The sequence below is a fragment of the Mixophyes fleayi genome, chromosome 9 (genome assembly GCF_038048845.1).
Source record: "Mixophyes fleayi isolate aMixFle1 chromosome 9, aMixFle1.hap1, whole genome shotgun sequence".
NCBI classification, from domain to species: domain Eukaryota; kingdom Metazoa; phylum Chordata; class Amphibia; order Anura; family Limnodynastidae; genus Mixophyes; species Mixophyes fleayi.
This window is the reverse complement of record NC_134410.1, coordinates 114,586,662-114,614,633: the sequence shown is the minus strand read 5'-3', so window position 1 is coordinate 114,614,633 and position 27,972 is coordinate 114,586,662. Positions and strand designations below refer to the sequence as shown.

The 27,972-nt window shown below is 41.6% G+C and overlaps 1 protein-coding gene across 2 annotated transcripts; it reads right to left on the bottom strand.

Moving 5' to 3' along the window:
• Positions 1-27,972, bottom strand: MIGA2 (mitoguardin 2). Of its 2 annotated transcripts, none has more exons than XM_075185077.1 (16): positions 27,899-27,972; positions 26,679-26,887; positions 18,472-18,682; positions 14,260-14,381; positions 13,344-13,461; positions 12,790-12,920; positions 12,461-12,575; positions 9,769-9,869; positions 8,758-8,873; positions 7,945-8,017; positions 7,773-7,859; positions 7,567-7,665; positions 6,354-6,488; positions 5,759-5,812; positions 5,069-5,185; positions 1-3,954 (listed from the first exon to the last, which is right to left on the bottom strand). In XM_075185077.1, exons 2-16 carry the CDS (start codon positions 26,772-26,774, stop codon positions 3,754-3,756), a joined length of 1,776 nt encoding a protein of 591 aa, XP_075041178.1. In that variant the 5' UTR covers positions 26,775-26,887; positions 27,899-27,972; the 3' UTR covers positions 1-3,753. The 2 variants fall into 2 exon arrangements, with proteins under 2 accessions (XP_075041178.1, XP_075041177.1); XM_075185076.1 differs by lacking the exon at positions 27,899-27,972 and adding an exon at positions 27,104-27,242.

The window sequence follows — 27,972 nt, the reverse complement described above, 5'->3', positions numbered from 1 at the left end:
TGACATGGCAAAAGATATTTATTGAAGGCAAACATATAGTTACAGAAAAAAAAGGACATAATCAGTGCTCAGGTTTTAAAAATATAAAAAGTAAAATACTGGTGCAGTATATGTAATCTCTGCATACATCAAACCAACCAGCACACACAGTGCCTCACCATATACAGTCCCATATCACCGTATTGTATGCTGGTATTCTATAGGATATAGGTGACATCAGTATCATAGATCAGTGACATAGCCGAATAAAACGCAGAATATTGGTTTTTAGTTGGTAAAAAAACGTAATGGCCTTTTCTGGAACATGTCATACATTCTAGGCACGTTACGAGTGATTCACTGGATTTTAGCCAACGAGAACTTTAAAAAGAAGTCCACAATTAAATAAACACAAGCTTTTTGTTTTTAAAAAAAAAAAAAAAAAAAAAAAAAAAGATGCACTTATGGATCTTCATTAGAAATGATAGATTAAATCTTACCATTAAAACGAGGGGACAGGTTGCTTTCTCTAGAAAAGGCCCACGAGCAGCATTCACAAATACATAAGCAAAAGCGAATAGAACGTGATAGAACTGAATATATTGAACTTAGAAGCTGTGGTTGAGAGTACACTACACTTCACTAGTCATACGTATAAATCTTATGGTTCAGCCTGATCCCTCCCCTGGTAATTATTGGTAGATGCCTATTTGCAAAACTATTTGGGGGCAAATTTGGTTGGAATCAGCTGACAAAATCTCTTCCTCTGGCCAACGTTCCTTGAGGGACTAACAAGAGGACATGACCTCCGCCCACTGGAAACATAAATCGGATGTTCGGCAGATGCAGGCTTAGTTTGGCTGAAATTGGCCAACGTCAACTGTGCGTCTATGGCAACCTTTACTTATACAGTCCTCCATGTTATGTTCAGTCATGTGATCGATGTTTTAATTACTAACCATAAGCGTTATTTGAAAATGGGCTACATTATAGGAATTCTAACGTACATAGACAGGAAGTCGTTCACCACCACCAAACCCTTCTCTGAAACATCTTGTTCCTATTAAGACTCCTGAAGCTCTTCTATATATATTCGTGAACCCTGCTACTATTTTTACAATTTGCAAATTACCAACGTAAATACCCAAAGTTCTTACTAGGAATGGAGAGAGTTACATAGATTTGTGAATGGTACATACCGGGTTTGATGGTGGGGAACACTACCACTAAACCTAATACACAAGTTACCTTTAAAATGTACTGGCATAATTCACAAATAGATTATGTAAACAGTTCAGAAATGTGTGATAACTGAAGGCATGTGAGATAAAGTTGTGATTATTTGTCTTCCTTCTGTTGGAATCAATTTGTATTTTACATGTAGTGGTCATTTAAATAAGGGCAGGATAAACAGCTAATGCAATATGAAAACATTGCACGCAATGGAACCAAAGGTATTGTAACCAATGGCAACCAGATTTCTAAAGTGCTGAACATTCCTAGTAGATTTGAGCAACGTAAGTGTGTCCTGCAGCGTGGTGGCGTTCATCTGTTGTTGTCTATACAATATGCTCTTTGATTAATATTTCGTTCAATATTTTACTAGAGAGATATACCGACTTCAATACTATTTATTTCAGATATACTGAAGTGCCTCGGGCCTTAGTCACCATCATCATACAATGACTGGTACACTTTAGAAATATATCTGTATCTTAAGGTGCATTGTTACATCTGGCATAACCGGTACATTGTACAAGAAAAATATAATTGCCATAATAGAAATTATCTCCGTCTTTTCAATACTGTGAATATGTGTTGCAAATCTAGCTATTTAAAAGGTTTTTTTTGTACCATTTATTGTTCCAACTCTATAAGATATGTTTCTTTATAAATAAAAAGGACAGTATAGGAAAATATTATACGTTTGTGGTATTGCAACTCTTACAATTGAGTAAGTTTGACCCACTATGCGGCCCATGGCTCTACATCGGGCGAGGATGTTACTGGATGGGCAAGTTGGGACTTGTAGTTCCCCAACTGGCAGGCCAGTCTGGGAAAAATCCATAAAAAAAAACCCAAAACTCTCTGGATGCAGTTCCAACTGTGACCAGAAGGGTGCGCTGGGCTTGGCGAGACCTACGTCTGTACAACAAACACTTTGTAATGTTAGGAGGATAAATATAAAAGGTGGAGAACACAATATCTGCGGTTGCTATGAATTTTTTACAGCAAGTTATCCAGATAAAATGAAGGATTTCTTTAATAGCTTAAGTGCTTTAGGAAGCTCACAGCCTCTTGTTTTACCAATCTGACCAAGGGTTTTCCCCCACAATCCAGCGCTGAGACCATGGTACCAGTGCCTAAGACAATATCATTAATAGAATGGAAATGCAGCCTATGTCCCATCCTCTTGTCACCAGAACCGTGTGGGTTGTCACTTCCAGCTTTGCTGCAAGACCGTCGTCATCTCACAGAGAACCTGATAATGTCGTTTTTTTCAACCAGAAGGCAACAAGAAACGAAGGAAGTTTTACAGAACATCTTATTACAAATGTAATTCTGTATTTTACACATCCCCTTTAAGACACTCACGTTAGCCAAGGAGCCAACTGGTGGTAGCTTCTGTGATAACCATCGTTACACTTTCTATCATGCAAGGTTCCATTTACGACTTGATATGACAAAAAAAAAAAAAAGTAAAACAACAATACATTGACACATATAAAAGACACTGTACAGTGAATTTATGAAATGCACATTTTGTGGCTGCAGGATTGCCCATAAACTCTTCCCTACTGGACATTTTTTTTTTAAACAAAATCCAAATGTGTAGTTCTATCGTACAGGCCGGTCAATGAAACACAGTACTTGGATTCCACCATCACAAGTAGAACAAAAGATGCTTTGATTTGTTGGTTAAGGGCTAGATTTACAAAGCTGCGGGTTTGAATAAGTGGGGTTGTTGCCTATAGCAACCAATCAGATTCTAGCTGTCATTTTGTAGAAGGTACTAAATAAATGAAAGCTAGAATCTGATTGGTTACTATAGGCAACATCCCCACTTTTTCAAACCCGCAGCTTAGTAAATCTAGCCCTAAATGTGCAACAACAGAAGTCAGTCTGTTAGTAATCCTTTAGTGCAATAAACAGCTCAACAATACCCGGAACCACAGACTAGTCAGTGCACGGGGCAATATAGGGTTCTGCGGAGTTATGGGACAGTGGTAGCCTATCAGCATTCAAATGTGTCCGCACTATAATAAAACAGAGGACGGATTACGTGTTCCGATAAATTAGTAACAGCACAATGTCCTGTTTTGTGCATTCTCTGTTCCGTCTGTTCACAGTTTAGGTAGAGTAGCTACAAAATATAAATTTACAAGACAACCTTCATGGACACAAAACATACAATCAATCATCAAATTACAACCTTTTGACTTTTCCTTCATAGAAAAGTTCTTTTTAAAATGGTTAATAATTGAAATAATGAATTAAAAAACACAGTTCTGTGATCTCCATTAGTGTCCGGCGAAAGGTAATCGTAGACGTACAATTGTGCAAGAAATAATTTAAAATAAGATAATAAAAACGTCACCAGGACTTCCTCCTCTCACGGCCCAAGGTTCCTCTCGTCTGTATGTTGGTGCAGCCTAAATTCCTTGAGCCTTTTTGATGCTTAAGGGGCACCGAGCTGTTTGAACATTACAGTATTAAAAGTTCTTAGGGGTTCCTGAAAATTGGTGCTTCTTCATTGTAGAGTAGTCATTATTATTAGAGGGGGATTTCTTGGGGTCTGTTTCCAGCAGGGACATCCCCGTTCATCTCGCGTAGCGTGTCCATACCAAGGTATCCCAGGAGGATGTCGCTTCGTCTGCGCGAAAGGTGTTGGATGTCTTCCGCCAGCGAATGGACGGTAGTGTATCTCACTTTATCCAAGTCAAACATGTCCTTTAAATACTGCACTATCTGGTACTGTTTGGGAACAGAATCGGAAACATGTTCTTTAGAACACAAGAAAAACAATTACTTTTAATTCTGTACAGAAGCAGTATATACATCCAAGAGGATGTATACATGTGGCACAAGATCTGAGTCTCTCATCCACCCTCATTACATCCTCCCATTCCCGGTTACAGGACTTTTTTCGGGCTGCACCCACTCTATTGAATTCTCTCCCTCGCACAATAAGACTCTCCTCTGGTCTACAAACTTTCAAGCGTACTCTGAAAACCCACCTCTTCAGACAAGCTTATAATATTCCTCAACCACCCTCTTAACCTCACTAGATTACCCTATTACCACCCGTTACACAATTTCACACAAGACAACTACCCCCTAACTAACATTGTTGTGTGACAGGATCATTTAGCTTACGAGTCACTTTTATCGTCTGGCTGGACCGAAATGCAAAATGTAGACTTAACCCCATGTATCAAACTCCCATTGTCCCATAGATTGTAAGCTTGCGAGCAGGGCCTTCTCACCTCTTTGTCTGTTTTACCCAGTTTGCTTATAAGTTTACTGTGTTTGTCCCCAAATGTAAAGCGCTACGGAATATGTTGGCGTTATATAAATAAATGATGATGATGTGGCAATTTTGTCTACAAATATGGGATTGTTACGAGACTTGGGATCCACGAACCAAGACCGTTGTGTCCAGGAACGATTGAAATTCCATGGATTTCAACAAACACTGGGCAGAAATGCAGGTGGTGGATGCTCACTATCGCTGTGTGTGTGGTCGCGTGCCAATACACATTAAGGAATGCCATGAATTAATTGGGTTAGAATTAAATAATGAGTTTGGGTGGAAATCTCTTAACTGAATAGAACAGGAGTATTAATCCTTTCTTAGCCCCTGGCACAGACACAGTCACAGTACAACACAGTATTCACAGTGGGCACCGGCTTGTATCCCTGTTTGCCGTAGGGAAGACTTCCAACTACGCTCTGCGGCAGTGCATTGGGGACGAGTTAAATGTAACCAAATATCTTTCTGCTATTATCTTTGTTGACCAATGGCAGATTATATAGTGGTAAAAAAAAAAAAAAAAAAAAAATCACAAAAATTATGGATATACTTTACCTTAAAAAAATTACAGATTTCTGTTAAATTCTCTTTCGGGCCGAGGAATCCATATGCTAATATGGGGCTGACATGCTCCGATACGGAGTAGAAATGTGATATGAAGCCATCTGGAACCTGATGAAGCACAATGGAGATTTAGATTAAAGGGATACATTTATATTATAGTATAAATATATTCTGTATACATACACACTCAATAATCCATTCACTGCCTATGGAAAATACCAATCAGTAACCACGATCTCGAGTAACCACGAATATCAATCAAGTTGGTTGTATAGACTTTGTTTCATATAGTTACGTTTGATCCAACAATGACCTAACAATCCTCATGAACCAGACACTTTCCACTCCAACTATCTAACACTTAGACCGTGGCCCCCTGCTTGCCACATCATGAAATTGCCCGTGTCACATGCAGACCTGCCCTCGCTAACATAAATACACAGGTAGAATAGTACACTCCTTAAACATTCTGTGCTGCTGTGAGATATCTGACTGGCTACAGGTTGTTTAAACTTGGGGACATCTAGATAGGCAGGAGATGACGGAGGGCAATGAAAAAGTGCTCTGACCCTAGATCAACACATTTTAAGAATGCCCAGAAATCTTTATGAAGTATGTGGAGTGTATAGGTGACATTCACAATAGCTCTTTACATGTCCAATACATCACAACAGTATTTACCATGAGAAGTCTACGCTTTGCTTTTAAAACCGACCAGCAAGCCGTCGCTAATGCCTAGAACATATAAATAATTGGTGTTAGAAAAAAAATAAAGTGTAATAAATATTTAGGCAAAATAAGAAATACATGTAACATGAACACCTAAAAAATATATCTAAATATGGTTTTCAAGATTAGCTCCACGTGGAAGTGAGTTACTCCACTATATTGAGAGAATGAGTGATGTCAGTGTAAACACCATCCACCGTCTTCTGCAATGGAATCTTGTAACTTTTGAGCATTGCTATTGTTAAATAAGTTGAGCTCATTCTATAGACAGGAACAGCAATACTGTTTGCTCAATATCAAGGAGAGAAATCATAATCTAATCAGAAATGAATGGCCGCAACATGACGGCAGTTAATGTTACACAACAATTGTGAAACCTGGTGCACCGCTATCTGAAAAAGTTGTTGTAACCCAGCAAAGCCAAGTCTCTAAGCTGTACTAGGAAAACGTCACATGTTGGGTTGCTATGGGTTACAGCGTTTGCCGTTACCTGCGCACCAGTTTTCCTTAAAGCCCAGTAGGACTCTAGACATTCCTCACTACCTACCGTTTCCTTGAAGCTATCGGACAGCCAGCGATTCCGTAGAACAGCAATCACAGAGGTAGGTGGGTTTTCCAGGTCCTCGAAGGCATCCATCAGGATGAAATCCAGGGCGATGTCAAAGAAATTCATGCAGACCACCTGGACAGAACAGGACAGTATCTCATGTCACTGCATCCAAGAGCTGCCGTAACCTTACCTCAAAGCAAATATCCACTAGAGAACACTGGAAGTCCTGCCAGGATTGCCCTCAATATCTATTATGTGCCGGGATTACTTCTTGTATAATTAGATAGGGATCTAAACAATAAACATGTACTTAATGCTTGCGTTATCCACCAGAGACCCCCCCTGGCAGTAGCGCTCTTGTTATCATAAACTGCTTCTTATTGCTCTCTTATCCCGTGAGACTGACTGGATCTCTGCATAACAAGTTCAGAAAATTAAAGCTGCACAATAAAAAGCTTTGCAAGTCAAGCTCATCTGCACTTAAAGCCCTCACAAAATAGTGAAAAAATACTTACATCATAACATACATATAAGAGGGGCTTTTAACCAAGAAAGTGAAGAAACTCTTAGAGGGCCCTGGGAGGTAGGAGCAGACTTCTGCTGGGGTTTGGCAGCAGGATAGAGAACAGACATAATACGACTTCAGGCTGCAGACTGCCCACTGCCTCACCTCTAAGTGGGTCCCCCCCAGACTTTGTAAGTTAAGGATGTCACTTGAATAAAGGAGTTTGTGGGTGAATGGAGCAGCTTACTAGAAATGGTAAACTAGCGATGTCTGCTTCCTAGAAACGGTAAACTAATATGGATTGTGCTAGCACCGCACCAATGAGTTATGACTTGCAGAAAAGGGATCATAATTACTTAATGCCTTTCATACTACCAGCAGGACCTATACCTTGCATCATCCAATTAAAAGCATGTTTGCTGCTGCCAAGACGCTCCTCACTGAAATCACTGCCCTGCACACATTGCTATTTAATATATGGTAACAGTCACCCAAGGACCTTTGGGGCTAGATTTACTAAACTGCGGGTTTGAAAAAGTGGAGATGTTGCCTATAGCAACCAATCAGATTCTAGTTATTTATTTAGTACATTCTACAAAATGACAGCTAGAATCCGATTGGTTGCTATAGGCAACATCTCCACTTTTTCAAACCCGCAGTTTAGTAAATCTAGCCCTTAGACGGCAGAGATCTACTTTTCCTTACCCCACGTCCTTCAAGTTCTCTCTGTGTGGTGGGCCACGTGTCTTCCTTTAGAGCGTAACGCAGCATCTCTTCATAATTCTCTATGAATCCCTTAGGATTCTGAAAAATGTACATATGAAATGAAAAACCAATCAGTAAACAAGCCTTTATTCCACTTCACATTATGAATCTCTCGGCAATATCTCTCCCGCTCACCCAAGCAATACCTTCTCAGCTTTCACCATAAGCCCCGTCACCATCTGCTTGCCGACTTCACCAAAGAACAGCCGGTTCCCTTCATCCTGAAGTAACAGCTGTAAAACGATAGTTTTTCTTTTTTGTACTTTTCACTTATAAATAAAAGATACCGACTATGACACAACGCGATAGATCTATTACCTTGAAGGACTGACGGACACAGTGCAGTTTGGCCAGAAAGTCCTGATCATTATAACACCCCAGCAATGACGTCCTGAAATTAAAATACACAACGCTGAATTGTATCTCGGTTGTAAAGTCATCATTTAAAAAGGACCATCTAACAGCAAACGTATAACGTTAGGAAAAGAAGCATGAAGGTGAAACATTACCCAGCGTTACCTTGCCATTGCTTTTTTAATACATCAATGTAACAAGAGTAAAAGCTGTTGTCAGCTATCGCTCCGTGCAGTACAATTACAGACAGGAAGACTTGTGTACAAAGCAGAAAATAAGTAATACTTCCTCCTCAAACACAGCTTTATCATAAATAGCTTCACTGGTATCACAAACGTTTGCATATATAAAGCAACCTGCAATTTAGGTTTATCATCGTCGGCTATTTATATAGCGCCACTAATTCCGCAGCGCTGTACAGAGAACTCACATCAGTCCCTGCCCCATCGGAGCTTACAGGAGAGACAGAGACAGAGACACAGAGAGAGAGACACTAGGGTCAATTTGATAGCAGCCAATTACATACCAGTATGTTTTTGGATTGTGGGAGGAAACCCACGCAGACACGGGGAGAACATGCAAACTCCACGGTTGGCAATCAAACTCATGACCCCTGCGCTGTGAGGCAGAAGTGCTAACCACTGAACCATTGTGCTGTTCGTTTTATAGGCTCTTCAAAGCAAACACTGGCAGGGCATGCTGGGACTCGTAACACCACAGCAACTGAACAGCCTGCTCTAAGCAATCGGCACAGGCAGTCTTGGTTGACCCAATTACCTCACTGTTCTGCAGGTCACCTCCCCTCCCTGTACCAGCCTCATTGCCTCTTCATACGCTGCTGCTGGTTTGGCTGGTATAAAAGAGCCCTCGTTCACTTGCAACGTATCAAAAAGCTGAAACATAAAAACAAAAGATTTTGCAAGATTAAACCACACCTAACAAATATCTGGGAGCGCAAAACCGATCACCAGAATTGTGAGGCGTCACCGTGGTCATGTGATCAGACAGAAGGAGAGAACATAGAAGTTATTGGCAAAAAAAATAACCTCATCTGCTCTGTATGTGCGAGTTTTTTTATTTATTGTTATTTTTATATATTTAGATTATTATTATTACTATTCTGTTATTATACCCTTAATATTGTTGGTGTAAGGTTTACTGGTAAACAGAATCATGAGACATGTTGTAGATTGAAATAAGCAAAGTCTATTTTTTCCTTTGCACATTCCTCCATCCTTCTAGCAGAGCCGTGGGCATCTTACAGGCAGCGTCTGCTACAGCCAACTGCAATCACAAAATAGCCTGAAGGCCACGTGTGAAGACAACAGGAGTTCCATATCTCAATAATCAGACACTATACTGCTAGTAATGAGTGGACATACTGATTTAAGCTCAAAAATTAAAAAACGTACCCTATAATGTGATGTCAGATGCATCTATTCACCATGTGAATGTGATCTATTGAGTTTCATCCAACATTTCATTAGCTGTCAAACCTTCGTTATTGCGGTGAGCGGCCAATGCTGCGTTCACTATGCCAAGAGTAACCAACATTCTATGATAATGGAAACGTTTGTGTGATCGTCTCTATTTTTAAAGAGCAAGATGTAAACACGCAAAGTAAGCTAGAAGAGGGGAATTTACGTATGCATCCAGGCTAGTGACTTGGGACGTGAAACGGACTGTCACAAAAATATGGTAACTTATAAATGAGAAATTCAGAACGGTTTAGATCTGCAGAGAAGGGTAAACTAGTACAAGTCACTCCCCCCAGGACAACAGCTGTACCTCAGCTGCGGAGAAAAAGGAGTCGTCCGATATCGTACTGATCTCGTCGTCCATCTGTATCACCCTCCTGCCGTCCATAGGTGGGAACATCAATGCGCCTTCTGGAATTAAAACCAGACAAAGAATGGCAGAGAAGTCAAAAGGTGAATATTGCATGTTCATAATTGTGCAGTGAAGACAGTAGTAGGTAACCAAGAGCTTCACTAGATACTCTTTACAGATTTGTCTACACATTGAGGTCTAAGCTTATTTTGGAATACTTATCAGTAAATGTCTATTTTCATAAAGCGTATTTATTAAAATGATAAATAAGCAGTTCTGTTGATCATACACAAGCATGGAGTACCCCATGTGTAGCACTTTGGTGGAGATCCTATCAATACCAGAGCAGAACAATCGTTCACATACAGATTTAGTTATTTAAGCGCTAAAGGACTAGAGCTATCCTTGGAATGCAATCTGCAAGGATGTAAGGGGCGGAATGAACAAGGCTGCTGATTGGATGGCAGTTCCTGCAAATCAGGTAACACGTTCTCTACACACTTTCCATCCAGGAAGACTTCAATTACCAACCCAAGTCACCTTCAAGGGCATTAACGTTGCTGCCGAGCAGAGCTGGAGTTATGAGTTTGATTCTGACCAGGGTTCTAAGTGTGTGAAGTTTGTATGTTTGCATCATCTGGGTGCTCTGGTTTTCTCTCAGAATCCAAAAACATACTGAGGGGTAATTGGCTACTGACAAAAATGGACCCTAGTATATGTGCGTGTTATGGAATTTAGACTGTAAGCGCCAAGTAGACAGGGACGGACGTGAATGATTCAATATTCCCTGGAGAGGTCTGCGTAACACGGCGGCACCATAAACACAATACCACCTCTCTGCCATCCCTGATCTGATGGCCGGTGTCTATTCTCAGATAATGCTGGGTGCTTCAGTGCCACAAGAACTACACTACGGATCCGCTATTATAGGAGGGGGGAGGTTATCAAAAAGACAAAAAATAAATAAATATCAAGGGTTTTTATTCACATTGCTGACGACTGCCTTTTTCAAAAGTTAGGCATACGTTTATAAACATTTTAATTTGATGAAGTGCAGTACAGTCTTATAGCCTGTAGGTGTCATGTATGTTAAAGGTTTATGGAAAAAGTTCACATGGTCATTTAAACACCAACACTCCGTGCTTGGGATGAATCACCTAAGGTCTGTTAGTGTAGTTGGCAGAGGACTGCATGACGTGGGTCCACAGCAGTCATTAACCGTTTATGTTCAAAATTTCTCCAATCAGATAATTCTTGGACATGGCAATAATTTAGGGGCCACACACGTACTGATATAAAAACAATTTGACTACATATTGTGCATTTGTGGCTTAGCACTGCCTAGCTATTAGCTCAACCACCCTAGTGCTAATCTAAGGGGCAGATTCAATTACTGTGTTACTGCCGAAAGTAACGCAGCCGCGGACTATTACCGTTACTACAGTAATTTCAACGCTGATGTTTGCGGGTTATAATGACCGTATTAATGGTGATAGTGTGCAGGCCGCGTTACTTTCGGCAGTAAGGTGGTCAGAGGAATCTGCCCCTAAGTACACAATGCTTCCCTTGTTTACCGTTCTATACTTTAATAACCTGAGGAAGTAAAGAGATACGGCTGGTGTCCGGTATATTGTTTTTTTGATTCTTTGTTACGCAGCACAGAAACAAAAAACAGGAACACAAGAATATGCAAAACCAAGACACAATTATACAGTATATAGTGTAACAAACTTTTACGGAGCTCAATGGTTTTACACTTTGACAACGCTTTCCTTTAAAGCAGAAAATAAATGTGATGCTGTTGTGTTTAATATAAAATCTGGGCATTACATATTTCATCTTCTGCATTCCAACACATCCCCCTCATCGCGCAAAACAAAGCTATTTTCAGGAAGTGTGATCGCTCTCTCTACATCTCCACCTTCTACACTTCTGCTGAGCGATTAGAGGAGATTTATTTTTATTTAATGCATATCCTCTAATTGCTAAAGTAATGAGTTATAGACACTGCCATTCATTTACCTGCTAGCATATGGTCTAGAGCAGGCCTGTCCAACCTGTGGCCGTCCAGGTGTTGTGAAACTACAAGTCCCAGCATGCTTTGCCGGTAGACAAGCAGCTGATAGCTGGAAGGGCATGCTGGGACTTGTAGTTTCACAAACACCTGGAGGGCCACAGGTTGGCCATGCCTGGTCTAAAGCATGTAAATTGCTCTGCTGTATAAATGGTTATAGGTCCAGGTTATAGGCAGCAACATTGTTTTAGCATAAATCTATTTTAGTGAATAGGGAAGGGCGATTGGGATAGAATTCCGACTACTGATTGATGTACGTAATCTTTAGGTCCCAAGTAGAACTTAAATATATGTTTTTAAATTTACGACATGAAGGAAGCAGAAAATAGTATAATAATTTTTAAATCTTATCTTATTCTTACACCGATCCCCCAAAATCCATCAGCAGGGTTACTGCAAGTGAATAAACAAGAGTCTGTTGAAGATGGCCTTCTACACATATTGTAAAGAACACACCATGAGAGAGCCATGCTTGTGCTCCTCCGAGGCACAAGGGAAGATGGATGTGCAGTCCCCGATAGGACAAGCAAAGGCTTGTTCTTTAATCCATCAGATTACACAACACTTATGACTCACCCAGATCCAGCAGCACGTTATCCGGGGGAATGCTGCTCCCAAATTCTTCCTGCAAGTTGTAGGCACGAGTCAGCAAGGCCTCTAGTTTGCCTGAAAAATCCTTATTTTGGGGACCCTGGGGTAACAAGAAGATCAGCACATCTGTCACTCCATTTAAAAACCAAATTATATTCCTGTCTATTTAAATTCCACTTGTCACCTACATACATATAGCCATTAATGAGTGGATACAAGCCCACAAAACGTGTACAGGTGCAGTTTGCATTTTGTCCACAAGAGGGTAATATTTTCTTCATCACAGAACATGCCATTATTTACAGGGGACTCACCTCAGGTAAGATTTCGGAGAGGCTCTCATTGAGCTCACTATTCTGAGCTGTTGGGGTACTTGAGCTACATCGTTGTCCAATGTTCAGTGCCTGCTCCCACTTATGCAGAGCTTCTTCAAACAGCTCCATTCCTAAGCACCAAAACAATAGCAGTCACATTAGGGAGATTACAAGTGTTTGTAAAGCCGTCAGGTAGGAAACGGTTCCTGTCCGCAATATTTATTTTACCGATTAGATAATCTGAGCAGCACAATAAACAGAAATAACTGTTTATGGGCATCATAAAGACTGCTCTCTCCATCAGATAATTGCGTTTGTTTTCTACACACAGCAAGATAAATGACAGAATATAATGTGTTGCCATGGGTTACACTATCTTTAATATGCACTAGTTTTCATAATAGTCCCCCGATTGGGTTTTAAATGTATGGTGTTCTGTTAAACAAAACCTCAACCAAAACACGTACACAGGTGTAAGATTTTAGAAACCTGTTAATGTGGTGGCAAGCCTCACGGTGCTTCCAGTGACCGCAGTTCAGCATCTTAAATTATACCTTGAATGTAAAGGTTTCCTGCATTGGAGTCATCTGCCGACAACTGTTCATCCACCTCTTGAGACTCCCACGGTGCCAGGGATGTTGCGTTCAAGCTGGAGGAGTTGACAGCCACCACCTGGACAACCAGGAAGAACAAGGAGTAAATAAGTGCCACAGACCAGAAGTAATACACGTGGGCAGATTTATAATGGCTATCTTTTACTTCTATAGCACCAACATATCCCCCAGTGCAGTACAATGAGCTAATATAAGGAGGCGGATCAGTCCATGCCTGATGGTGCTTACAATCTTATTTTCCTACCAGAAGCACACCACGGCCAATGGGAGTCAGAAAATAAGTGTTGCCAGCATGACATTACACCGCCCGTATTAAAATCCAAAACATTGATGCTCAAACTACACATCAGACACAGTGATTGGTAGTTACAAAGTGATTGTTAGCCTGTTGCACACATTCCCATACTGTACCATAGGTCAGCAAGATTGTATTTTGCACAGGACTGTAGACGAAGGAACCGATATGGATTAACACAGTTGGATTTTAATCCAAACTGTGATATGTGCAGATTAAGCAACAAAGAGTTTTGATATGCTGCAAATAATTATATTACCAACGCTTCTACTGCTACTGACAGTATTGCTGAACGGATACTCTGCAGCACTAGCTGCTAAATCTTACACAGGAGGCTGACATAGTGTGCTGACACTTTCCTCTATGTTGTGTGCACTTTAGACAGAAGTCAATTAACCTATCAGTATGTCTGACTTATGGGGGACACCAGGAGGGACCCCACACACAGAGAACATACAAGCCAGAATCAAACCCAGGCCCGCAGCACCGCAAAGCACCAACCCTAACCCCTAGACAGATCTCCAGCACATTCATCATTTCCCCTATGACAGCAGAACTTACTGAAGCCAGACTGTGAGTGGAGCTGGAGCGCTTGCTGGAATGCTTGCTGGGCTCAATAGATGAAATGCCACTCAGCGTGTCGTTGCTTTTACTGCTTGGACTCTGCACCCTGCGAGTGTGTCCTAAAAAGAAGGATCAGTACAAGAGATCATAAGATAGAGGCGGTAAATGGAGCACTGTCAGTTTTGCTTCTGGCACATGAAGCCGATAACAGTGGTGCCATCAAGAAGCTGTAAATATTTGTAGTTACACAGAGAGACCTTTTCCCCTTGCTATGCTTACCTGGTCTTGTGTAGTAAACATGCCCTGCATATCAAAGTATAGATGCTTCTATAGTGCAACTCACACATTGCCCCGGCTTGAAAATTGACATATATTTATTAAATCCATGTCATAACAAAAAAACAAAACAAACAAAAAACAAAACAAAAACACACAATCACTATTTTCTTATCACTTGTTCAGTATTGCGTTCTAAAATGCTAAAAATTTGCTTTAAATAACAGAAACCGGCACAATCTGTACCTCACGCGTTTCCAGTAAAAACGCATCACTAAAGGGAACAGAGCTCTGGTGGGGCTTCCTTGGTGAGCAAACTGCTGCACTTCAGGTCCTTCTGATGGGCAAGAAGGGTAAAAAGATTACCCCTACTGTTCTGCAGGTGACTGAGGTAGGGACTGCAGCGCATAATATTTTAGGTGGGGAGGACTATGAGCCAGACACTCCCTTATGGCACAATAGCTCCACAAACTGCATAAATGGACTAAAGATGATGTTTGGCCTAAGTTTGGGGTGTTTGCGTTGGGTCATCTTCATGGTAATGGTGTGTTTACATCCTTTGATCAAATGGGGCAGAAATTTGGTCCTCCCAACTCTGTCTTTTACCGTTACTTGCAGATGACACATGCTGCCACTTATCATCATTGCCGACTATGGGTAAGAGAAGAGTCAAATCTACACCCTATTCTGACCTTGGCTTTCACTATGCACCCGATGGCCTCTTAAATCTAAAAGGGAGGGGGGCTTGGGTGCACTCTCTGACAAGGAGTGGAGTCGTATCCTTAGAAGTATTAGAGATCCCACGTCGTGCGTCTGGTTTCAACAAATAAACTTATACTTACTCCATAGGATACATCACTCCCCGATGTCTTTAGTTAAGATTAATAGCAGGCACAATGCTGAATGCCCTAAATGTGGTTTGAGCGATGTACATTATGACACATGAATGTTGAGTAGCATGTATATTCTGGACTGCAGTGGGGATGTGTATGTAACAGTTGATGAGGTTGAAAAAAAAACAAAAAAACAAATACCATCAGTCAATCAAGTTCAACCTATATTGGATCTCCGCTCGTGTATTTGAAATTGATCCAGATAAAGCAGCCACCAATCGGTTTCAATCGGGAAAAAAATAAAAATAAAATCGCTCCTGACCCAATATTGAAGTTCTATTTCACCCAGGATCCACTACCATCCTTCATTTCAATTAGCTGTCGTAACTCCGAATACCCGTTTCCTCTAGAGGTTTGTCTAACCCTTTCTTAAACATATCGATTGAATCTGCCATCACAAACTTCCCTGGCAGTGAATTCCATATCTATACTGCCCTTACAGCCCCAGGCTACAGTCCCAAACGCCCATTATAGTTCATCACTAGAGACATTAACAGAGCTTGCTAATGCTGCCGATTTCTGGTCTCTTCCCCCTTCCCTCCCTCCCCCCCTTGTCTGCGATTTAGGGAAGATAAGTTTATCCTACCTTGGACTAAACACAACTGCAGATCACCAAAAGCTCAGGAGAAGCGTAAGCCTGGCACACAAGGGACAGTTTGCAGCCAAAGTGAATTAAATATGGATTCTCTTTACTGGCAAATAGATCGGATTTTAAAATGTCAAGCTTTCAAGGCTATGGAAGTCCCTTTGTAAGTGTGTCATAATACAGAAAGTGAAATGGCTCATGTATATACAAATCTCTATAATATCAACACAATCAGTCAGGTTACTGTACAATTAAAAGAAACAGCCATGCCCCAGCGCTAACAAGCAGCTTGCTAGCCGATAGCATAGACCACATCATATAAACTCCATTCATGGTGGGACTGCTACAGGTTTCAACAGACAAAAATATGGACTGTAATTTATAATTAGTGTCTCTTTATTTCTCCAATGTAAATATTAAGGACAGTGTTTCGCTCTCCATGCTCAGCTGGTCACTATGACGGGTCAGGAAGATCAGTGTTCCGCTCTCCATGCTCAGCTGGTCACTATGACGGGCCAGGAAGATCAGTGTTCCGCTCTCCATGCTCAGCTGGTCACTATGACGGGCCAGGAAGATCAGTGTTCCGCTCTCCATGCTCAGCTGGTCACTATGACGGCCCAGGAAGATCAGTGTTCCGCTCTCCATGCTCAGCTGGTCACTATGACGGGCCAGGAAGATCAGTGTTCCACTCTCCATGCTCAGCTGGTCACTATGACGGGCCAGGAAGATCAGTGTTCCACTCTCCATGCTCAGCTGGTCACTATGACGGGCCAGGAAGATCAGTGTTCCGCTCTCCATGCTCAGCTGGTCACTATGACGGGCCAGGAAGATCAGTGTTCCGCTCTCCATGCTCAGCTGGTCACTATGACGGGCTAGGAAGATCAGTGTTCCGCTCCCTATGCTCAGTTGGTCACTGACGGATCAGGAAGGTCAGTGTACCATTTTGGAAGGGACATCACTGGTCGCTATGGAGGAGACAAAGTCTACAAATCCACAGGAGAGTGCAAGCTGCAAGATTCGCTATTACACATCACCGAGAGAGAAAAGGGAGATACCCCACCTATTATCCATATGTTTTTCTATTGGTAAAGTTATCAGGGGGTCGAAGTGCACTTCTGCGGTGAAGGGACTGCGGTAGTAGTCTTGCAAGCCTCAGAGTTCTGCTACAGTACAGGTCCCATAACGCATACACGGCTTTCAAAGGTGTTCTTTACCCTTGTCCTGGTGGAGACAGTATACCACATCCCAGGAGTATTCAGTCTCCCATAGGTTATAGCATTCCCCCCATTTCCTACATCATCTTGTTCAGTGTTTCTTGCTTCCATTCCTCAGATACCACCCCCCTCCCCACCACCAGCTCATGTCTTTATCAGCATGTAGTTTTCACACATTCCAAACTCAGTAGACCACAGATATAGCGGCTTAAACACAATAATGACTAAACCCTCAAGAAGGGTTTTCCATGGCAACAGAAATGGCTTTTCTTTTTTGTAAGGACATCAATTCGACTCGGCTTAGCATAGAGCGCTCCAGATCTTTTATGACAATACAGAACGGTTTAAGCTGGTCTCTGAGCCCATGATTGGAAGCAGTATCCAGGTCAGTGCCTTCCGCACACATCAAGTAAGCTGGGTTTTGGGCCGCTTACAGAAAATGTCAGTAAAACTTTGTAAACTATTTGCAGTTTCCCCATTAGTTAAGTCAAAGAAAAATAACAACATGGGGAAAAAAAAAAGTAAAACAAAATAGGATTGGCATCTATGCAGACCAGGTTTTTTTCCCCATGTACCATCATTTAAGAACACCGTTCAGGTGTCTGATCTCCAGAGCGAAACAGTCCTGAATAAAAGTCCAACAAACACCTACCAGTGCACAGATCTGGGTAGAAAGTAAGCATTTTAATACGACAGATACCTTGATAATAGATTTATTCATCATCATAAGAACATATCAGAGACATTTTTGTAAAGAGATACTGTATATGCAAACAAACAGAATGTATTCAACAATGACTCATCATTAGGGCATCTGAATAAACGTTCAATTCTCCGTGACATATAAATTTGTAACAAAACAGTGCTGTGCAACCTTGCATATAACTGGCAATGGAGGAAGCTTGCTTTCTAACAGAGCCGCTGAATGGGTAGTCAAGGTAAGACAGAGCAGCGCATTTCACATTTATGGTTCACACGGGTTCACTTGTGCTAGGAAGACAATGCAGCAAAAGCTTTTAGACATTTCATTCTGGGATAACCGTTCCATCAATAATTGCATAGTTTTTATACACGTAACATTGCAAATTAACTGTTATGAGTACACATGCAACCTCATTTATCATGTATTCGTTTTGATTCTTATCAGTACTTCCACTTTGTGCAACTTTATAAAAGAACTTAAAGATAAACCAACAGCCTATACATAGGGTATTAGGGTCACATGACATTAGTGACTGACCTTTCTTTACAGAAGAGGTGTGTCTGACAGGTACCATTGCTGCAGGCACACCGCCCGGCTTCAGCCCTCCGCTATCTGCCGTTATCTGCTTTTTCTTATGCTTTCGTCTTTTTAGCTGGTGAGCAGCGAGGGCCAGGGCTACTGTACCCAGAGCGGTGGCAAACAGGACTCTTCTGAGCCCTGGGGACAACCTGAGCTGCGAGAAAGTTGTCTGAAAAGAGAGAAGGTTCCAGAGATAAACGAGACTACATTATTACATCAAACACCATAGTAATATGAACATTACAGTAGTAATTGATTCAGTGCCTCTGCAAAAAAACACCCTGTGAAACATGGGTTCTATTCTGACCAGGGCCCTATCTGTGTGTGTGGTTTATACACTATAGGGACAAAAGTATTTGGCCACACCTGTTAGTTATTGAATTGAGGCGTTTCAATCAGACCCATTGCTAGAGGTGTATAACATCAAGCACCTAGCTATACAGTCTCCAGTTGCAAATATTTGTGATACATAATGGGTCGTTCTGAAAAGCTCAGTGACTTCAAGCGTGGGACTGTGATAGGAGGCCACCTTTGCAATAAGACAATTCGTGAAATTTCATCCATGCTGGATATTCCAGGGTCAACTGTAAGTGATATTGTTAGAAAGTGGAAGCATTTAGAAACAACAGCAACTCAGTCACAAAGCCAAAGACTACGTAAAATCACAGAGTGGGGTCAACGACTGCTAAGGCGCATGGTGCGTAGAAGTCGCCAACGCTTTGCTGATTCCACAGCTGAATAGTTCCGAACTTCCACTGGCATTAAGGTAAGCACAAAAACTGTGCGGCGGGAGCTTAATGGAATGGGTGTCTGTGACTGGATCACTGATTAATAACTTCTGGTATAAATTTATTTAAAGGAAATAGCACAGGGTGCTTATTTATATAATTGCACATGCACTTATTTTTGATATTGTGTACATTTTGGTAAGGGAAATCTTTAATTTCTGAGACCAGGGGAAGAAATTTGTTTCTTGTTTAACCTTGCTAGAGTAGATGCATTATTTCTTAAGGTATATATCTGATACAATAAGCCTTTGTGGATGGAAGTCTTTTGTGTGTTGTGATGTGGGGAAGTGGCTTGTTTGGGGTTTGCTCCTTTCTTTGGTAATGTGTATTCTGGACTGTCTGAAGAGGGGGCCAATGCTAATTAGATCTTTTGATGTGTGAAGGTCCAATATTGAAGGCAGGAACTTTTAATTAAGACAGGCTCCTAGATTTTCTGCATCTAAAAACCAGATGCAGGACATCACAGCACCTCTAGAATGTCATAGATAAGTGTAAATATTGTTGGCTTTGCAATGCATGTAAATCCATGTTTGTGTAAACACATTGCTTCCTAATTCTAAGGGGCATATTCAATTGACGCCGGGATCGCCGAATTTCCCGCGCTCAAAAAATATTACCGTTAATACGGTAATATCTCGCTGGATTTCAGCTGAAATCCAGCAAGTAAATTACCGTATTAACGGATTTCCGGCGATCCCGCCGTCAATTGAATATGTCCCTAAAAATAGCCTGTGTCCAAATCAGCATAAAAAGCACTGTCTTGTACACTGAAATGTTGTTCTTGTTTCATCTGACCTGATCACCTGGTACCTTCAACCAGTGTGAGAGCAAATAAACATCACTTGCTTCAAATAAATGCTTGAAAACATCTTCAATATTGCTGTATTCCTGTGACCTGCAGATTAGACCCTAAATCTAATCCGTTCTCCAACTGTTTCTGAGGTTGAACCCAGCTTTTCCGGTACCACCGCTCTGCCTGCTACCCTGCAGCTCTTGTCAGTGTGATAGGCGAGGGGGGATCTATCCACAGCACCCCTGATCCATAGTAAGAGGTCTGGAGTACCAGCCCAGGTAAACCAGTAACGGGGTACCCGCGCAGTGTAAGTTACCCAGAAGAAACCCAGTACTGGATGCCAGTAAGAAGTCCAGTGGAGGCAGCATTTTAAAGCCCCTCCTACTGCTGCAAGAGGGAACGGTGGCAAAGAAAGCCCAGCCGATTCCCAGCAACAACAGATAGGGTGGCATAGGCGGTCTATCCTATCACTGTGTCCATGGCCGAGCAGCTGCATGCAAGACTCACATCACAAAGACCAATGCCAAGCATTGGATGGAGTGGTGTAAAGCACACCTACACTGGACTGTGGAGCAGTGGAAACGTGTTCTGTGAAGTGATGAATCATGCTTCTCTGTTTCGCAGTCAGATGGTCTAGCCTGGGTTTGGCAGATGCCGGGAGAACGTTACCTGCCTGATTGCATTATGCCAACCGTAAAGTTTGGTGGAGGAGGGATAATGATATGGGGCTCTTTTTCAGGGTTTGGGCTAGGCCCCTTATCTCCAGTGAAAGGCAATCTTAATGCTTCAGCATACCAAGTCATTTTGGACAATGCTATGCTTCCAACCGTGTGGCAACAGTTTAGGGAAGGCCCTTTTCTATTCCAACATGACTGTGCCCCAATGCACAAAGCAAGGACTACAAAGACCTGGTTTGATGTGTTCGTGTGTGGAAGAACTTGACTGGCCAGCACAGAGCCCTGACCTCAACCCCATCGAACACCTTTGGGATGAACTGGAATGGAAATTCCGAGCCAAGCCTCCTCGTCCAACATCAGTGCCTGACTTAATAAACGCTCTACAGAATGAATGGGCAAAAATTCCCAAAAAAATACTCTTGCAATAACCTTGTGGAAAGCCTTCCAAGAAGAGTGGAAGCTGCTATCGCTGCAAAAGGGGGACCAACTCCATATTAAAGTATATGTATTTGAATACAATGTCATTAGAGTCCCTATTTGTGTGCTGGTTAAGCTTCCGAATACTTTTGTTCATATAGGTTGTGTACTCCTCCCATTGTGCGTGTGAGTTCCCGCCCATACCCCAAATACAGGTTACTTAGGTTGGGTACACACTACAGAAAATTTCACCAAAAGCGACATCTTTAACAATGACAGAGAAAAATCTGTGCTCTTCATCTGCCATAACCATCGGCTGAAAAGATTGTGACTCTGCACACTCCAGAGAGATCTATGGACACTGCCGGTCCTCAGTGCACACACACTGCAGAATTGGAACAACATCGTTCCATCGTTGAACGAGATTTGTAGTCCGATAATTGTTCATCGTTGGACACACTGATACGATATCTGGCTGAACGGTTGTTTAGAATTTGATTGGTCCGATAATCGGCTGAAAATCCTGTAATGTGTACCCAGCCTAAAGCTAGGTACACACTACTACAAAATTCTAACGATACAATATTTTACCAATTTAGCTAACGACAAAAAAAAAAAAAAAAAAAAAGAAAAGTCCCGATCAGCATGCCAATACATGGGTACACACTACACTCGATTACCTCCAGATCTGTGCTATTCATCTGTCATTAACTATCAGCTGAAAAGTAGCAGCATAGGGTCTCTCCATAGTGTTCTCTCCTGGTACCCAGCTAAACACATCCTCAGCATCAAATGCCGCAGCAGTGAGTTTTTTTATCGCAATAAGACTGTAAGCTTTACAAGGGATCTAATAAACTGCAGGGAGCTGATGCAGAGACCCAACTTTACCTTTGTTTGAACTCCACATTCCTAAATTTATATTCCCAGAGTTGCATTAAGTCACAATTATCAGTGTGTAGTAACACTGGATTGCTTGGACCAAACTATTTCTATCACTGAAGTATTTAACAGCATATTATAATATTGTTCTGCTAGTGTTTCAGATTGTTGTTTTATTATTATTATTATTATTACTATTATCTTTTATTTGTTAGGCGCCACAAGGTTTCCGCAGCGCCGCACATAGTACAAACAGTAGACTTTACAGGGTATAACAGTACAGAACAATAAACAAAAAGTACCAATACTTCAGAAACTCCAGGCAGGCAGATGCAATAGACACGGAGCAGAAGAACGGGTAAGGAGACAGGAGGGAAGAGGGCCCTGCTCATGTGAGCTTACATCCTAAGGGAGGGTAAAACAGACCAGGCACAAGAGGAGCCAGTTGAGGGAATGGGAGAGAGGGGAGAATGAGCAGAGGAGATGGGGGTTAAGTGGATGGTTGGTAGGCTTTGAGAAAGAGGTGAGTTTTGAGTGCACGTTTGAAGGAGCACAGAGTAGGAGAGAGACGGATGGAGCGAGGGAGGTCGTTCCAGTGAAGGGGGGCTGTACGGGAAAAGTCCTGGATTCTGGAATGGGAAGAGGTGATCAGAGTGGAGGAGAGGCGGCGGTCATTGGCCGAGCGCAGGGAGCGGGTGGGAGTGTGAATGGAGAGGAGGTTAGAGATGTAAGGGGCAGGAGAGTGGGAGAGAGCCTTGCAAGTGGTGGTGAGGAGTTTGAAAAGAATTCTGAAGGGGAGTGTCACAAATCAGGATCTTAGCCGCACTTACCCCATCCGCCGCTGTCATATCACAGCTACCTGGGTCCCTTCTGGTCGTCTGCAACATTCCTATTCTCCACACCTCCGTTTGTAAACAAACACACACACTGTTTGTTCTGCTGCATGGGCGCGACCATCTTGGATGCAGTCAGGTGATCATTCCAGACCAACCAGATTCAGCAGCTGTGATCACATGAACTGATTAGCCAATAGTTGTTTGGGACATCCTATTTAAACCTGCTGCTGTGATCTGTTCATTGCCAGAACAACACACTCCTCTCCGGAGGATAGTTCTTGGTTTCAGTGTTGCTGTCTGTATTACAAGTGCAGTGTTCCTGACTGCATTACAAGTGCACTGTTCCTGTCAACATTTCCAGACTGCTCATTCCCCTGCTATATTCTACAATCATCAAGAACATGAGCAGGAAGATCATCCAGGCTGCTAGGTTCTGTTTCAGTCCTGCTCCAGCTAGTCCCAAGGGTCCCGAATCGGATCAAGAAATACAGACGACCGTGACAGGGAGCCAGTGTAGGGCAAGGCAGAGAGGGGAGGCAGAGGAGGAGCGGCGTGAGAGGTAGATGAGTCTTGCGGCCGCATTGAGTATAGAGCGGAGGGGGGAGAGACGAGAGTGGGGGAGGCCGGTGAGGAGGAGGTTGCAGTCATCCAGGCGGGAGATGATGAGTGCGTGTATAATGGTTTTGGTGGCCTCCTGAGAGAGAAAGGGACGGATGCACTTGGATACACTTTTATAAGTGTATCCAACCTGCCACATTGTAAATCGCATCTTGCTACAATGATACTTCCTTTCCTGATGTAACAAAAATGTTGCGTTTATTTTGTAATAATGCATAGTAGTGAATTTCTGCCTCCCTTGCCCTCCTACGCTGCCTGGCTCTCTCTCTCCTTTCATGTGCTATCATTGTAATATGCCATAAGGAGCAAGTGTGTCTATGTTTTTAGTGCCCGTTTACAGCTATGGTGCAATAAATCTTGCCTGGCCATAAATGACAAAAACCATCCTTATATAGGAGAGGCCCCTCAGACCTTTAACCCTTTATATTTCAAAAGTGAAATAAGTCTTCATTACTACCAGAGAAACACGTGAATAGCGGAACACATTACATATGTTTGAATGCTTATGAAACTTAGGGTTATAGTTGAAACTGGCATTGTTTCTGCTATTCATAAAAGTAATGTGCTTCCTTACAGCTTTGTAAAACCCTCAGGTGAAGCCTGGCTATGCCCACTTATAATATATACACATATGTATAGCACACCTGTCACACACAGCCGGCGCAAAATCTTCATGCTCAGTCGGGTTAAAAGGAATAATCTGCACTATAGAGCTGTCAATATTTAATTACCTCGAGGATACTTTTTAACTCCCTTCAGCAGTTTGCATAGAAGAAGAATTTCTTACAGCTCTGAAGCATCTCCTAAACCTTGTCCGTTATACGGCAATCTCTGCTGTCACAACGGGAGAAAGTATAGAAATAGTGTAAAAGTGTACACTCCTGTGCCATGCTGATGACAGTCTCCTTGGTGGCAGAATACTCATCCTCTTCCGTGAAAGCATTATACAGGAACGAGTCTCCCTGAAACTCGTACTGATCCAGGATCAAGGCAAGGGACAGGCGCATGAATGAAATAATCTTTACGAACTGAAACAGACCCAAAATTTGCTGTACAGTTGTGCCAAACCATGTGTAGATGAATAAATCAGCAGAAGACACAGAAAACAGTGTCCTATAACCTTTTGTGTTAATACTTTGCAGATTATTGGCATTCTAACATTACTGCATTACTGGAGATCTGTCTGTGTCATTTCATATACTCTTGTGACAGGAAACACTCGCTTCTCAAACCACTTGCTAGCACTGTACTACTTAGCATATCAATATACTATATATTTCACAGCATGCAGCCTGGTAACTGGAGCGGGGGTAACTGTCACTGATTCCTCCGGGTACCACAGGGGCTGTCACTGTGCAGGATCGGAAGGTGATCAGAACGAAATTATTAAACAGTACGACCAACCAAATGAAACGACTATCGGTACTTTGGAACGATTGTCGTTCATCGTGTAAGTATACACACTAATGCGATGACTGGCCGAGCAGTCGTTTAGCGGGTGATTGGCCCGATAATTGGCTGAAAAAACTGCAGTGTGTACCCAGCTTTAGGGGTATATTTGTTAAACTGCAGGTTTAAAAAAGTGGAGATGTTGTCTACAGCAACCAATCAGATTCTAGTTGTCATTTTGTAGAATATATAAACAAATAACTAGAATCTAATTGGTTGCTATAGGAAACATCTCCACTTTTTTTTTAAAAAAAAAAAACCTGTAGTTTAGTAAATATACCCCTTAGTGCCAACAGAAATTAAGTTGTGTGTGATATAAAAATGAGTCTTTTAGCTCCACTGGTGCAGGGACGGTTATGAATCATTAAATAAACTTTTTAAAGTGCTTTGTAATAGGTCGGCACTACATAAGCAAAGAATACTACTACTATTAACAGCAAAGGCATTCAACCACTGCAAGCATTAACCAAGTTTCATCAATAATCTCAATTTACCTTTCAAAAAGAGCATTAAGAGTGAAAACGGCATAACTCCATTGTAATTTAATGACAGTGCTCAGCTCTCCAACCACAACAGACAAGTCTAACAGGCACTCTAAATGGATTCCTAAATTACTATTGTTTTCTTTCTACATTCATTAGAATCTTTATTTCTGAAAGCATCAAAGTAGCAACAATGAATAGTGTAAGCAAAGAATCATCAAAGCATTATGCAGGACTGAAGGAAAGAGAAACAAAGAAACAGGATAGATAATGGGCTGATATGCAGATTATAAAAAGGTCAAACAACCTTAACTAGCTGTCAGGAGAGTCAAAACAAACCAGCAGAATCTGTGTAACAGGACAGGGTTCAATCATCATTTGACCCCAATAAATTGATTTTTTATTGATATTGCAGGTCTATTTGAGAAGAAAAATATTTAATTATATATCAAGGTAGCTGGTAATCAGCTGGATATCTCAAAAGTATTTTCTTTACTAGATATATTTTTTAAATAAAACGATATAACAATTAAGAAAATAGGTACTTACAGAAAATATTAGTAAATATGCCCATATACGATCCATATTATTGCAAAATGTAACATCCTCAGTTATTGCTAGAATTGGCCAAATATTAACCTGTCCCTGTTAAGCTGGGTACACACTACAGATTTTTCCACCAACTTTTTATGCCGATCGATTTTACATGCGATCGATGTTCCGATCGCTCGGTCCATGGACTGCATACACACTAGCCTTGTTTAGGACGATAAAGGGAAGAGCGGACGCCCCTTTAGCGACTTTTTACAGCCATGTTGTCGTGAGCAATGACTGTAATTTCGTACTCACTGTTGTGGATTGGTCGGAAGTTTATACACACTACACAACGGAAACGAGATTGGAACGAAAATATTAAACGGTACGACCAACCAAATGAGGTGACAATCGTCCATTTGGGCAGACTTTCGACCATCGTGTCACTGCACACACTGACCCGACTTTTGAACGAACGGTCGTATGTCGGCTGATTGAGCCGATTATTGGATGAAAACCCTGTAGTGTGTACCCAGCTTAACTCACTAAAATCTGCAGAGGGTGACAGGTTGCTAAGACATTGGGTGTAACAGGCTTAACATTTTCACTAATAACACAGACAGGCATAACAACTTATCACTGTACCACAAGTTTAAAGAGCAGACACATTAGTGATAACAGCTTGTGTTTACCTGTCCAAAGGTTGTGTACAAGAACACGGGTATTTCTGCCACTGTCATAGCTAAAGCCTGGATAATGGACATGCCTTCCGCTCTTTGGAATGCCATATTGATCAGACGGGCAGCAACTTATTCCAGTGCAGATGTTAAATCCCTCTGCTCTGGATCAGACACAGGACACGAAATAGACGGATTCAGGAGTTTCATTTTCCAAGCAGCTCCTGAAAATCAGTTTAGGAATGCATTCAGAAAAATCACAGCAATAAAATAAATTTGAATGCTGTTCAAAGACCTACAAATAGTTGATAGCAAGTTAGTGAACACATATGTATGATAATGTATATTCAGACTGAGGGTTATGAACTAGCATCGTTCAACAGCATCCAATCAACAATTAGCTTACTTTAACTAACTTGCACAAGATAAATTAAACCTACCTGCTGATTGGTTGCTGTAAAATTTTAGTGCAGATTTGCAGTTGAGCAATGTCACTAAACTTATAGACAACAATGTACACTGAATACCAGCTGTCCACAGGTATGATCAATGCCTCTGTACACTACTATGTAAACAGTAAATATATAGTATTACAGCACTTTTAATTTATTTGCATAGATTTCTGTGACAGTTCCTGAACACTATATATCTGTCCAAATTGGAATGCAAGCTCTTGAACAATACCAGTACACTTCATTTATACCATCTGTTCACATATATAGCATTCAGGAGCTTACAATCTGTAGACATATGAGCTTGCAATCTTTATGTAGCCAGCTTTAATGCTTACAATCTAATTATAGTAGATGTCCTAACAGAGATTGAAGGCTATGGGGCACTATATTGAAAACAGCTATACACTAGATCAGTGTTGGCTAACCTGTGACACTCCAGGTGTTTGTGAAACTACAAGTCCCAGCATACCCATCCAGCAATAAGCTGCTATATATTGGCAAAGCATGCTGGGACTTGTAGTTTCACAAACACCTGGAGTATCACAGGTTAGTCAACACTGCACTAGATTATAAGCACCTTCTAAAATATGCATGACGTTAACGAATAAACAACATTCATAGCATCTGCCTGCAACTATAATAATACTTATATTTAATTAATTTGCAAATTTAATTTGGCATTAAGCATTGCACCACCATGCCAGGATAGGACAGTGAGCAGGGCACTTAGCATGCTGCTGTAGTATATTATCACAGTAGTAGTTGCATGCATCCACTCACCAGCAGCTATACTCCGCACTCAGCGCTTCCTGCCCCCAGAAGGGCAGCGTCTCCTCCAGTTTAGCGCAACCAAA

What these genes read in the sequence shown, in the direction of transcription:
- MIGA2 (XM_075185077.1), bottom strand. Translation starts at nt 26,774, where the DNA reads ATGGCATTCCAAAGAGCGGAAGGCATGTCCATTATCCAGGCTTTAGCT. An exon ending in CACCTCTTCTGTAAAGAAAG is followed by an intron (nt 14,382 to 18,471) that starts GTCAGTCACTAA and finishes CCTTCTTTTTAG; the next exon opens with GACACACTCGCAGGGTGCAG. An exon ending in GTGACCTGCAGAACAGTGAG is followed by an intron (nt 8,018 to 8,757) that starts GTAATTGGGTCA and finishes TTTTAATTTCAG; the next exon opens with GACGTCATTGCTGGGGTGTT.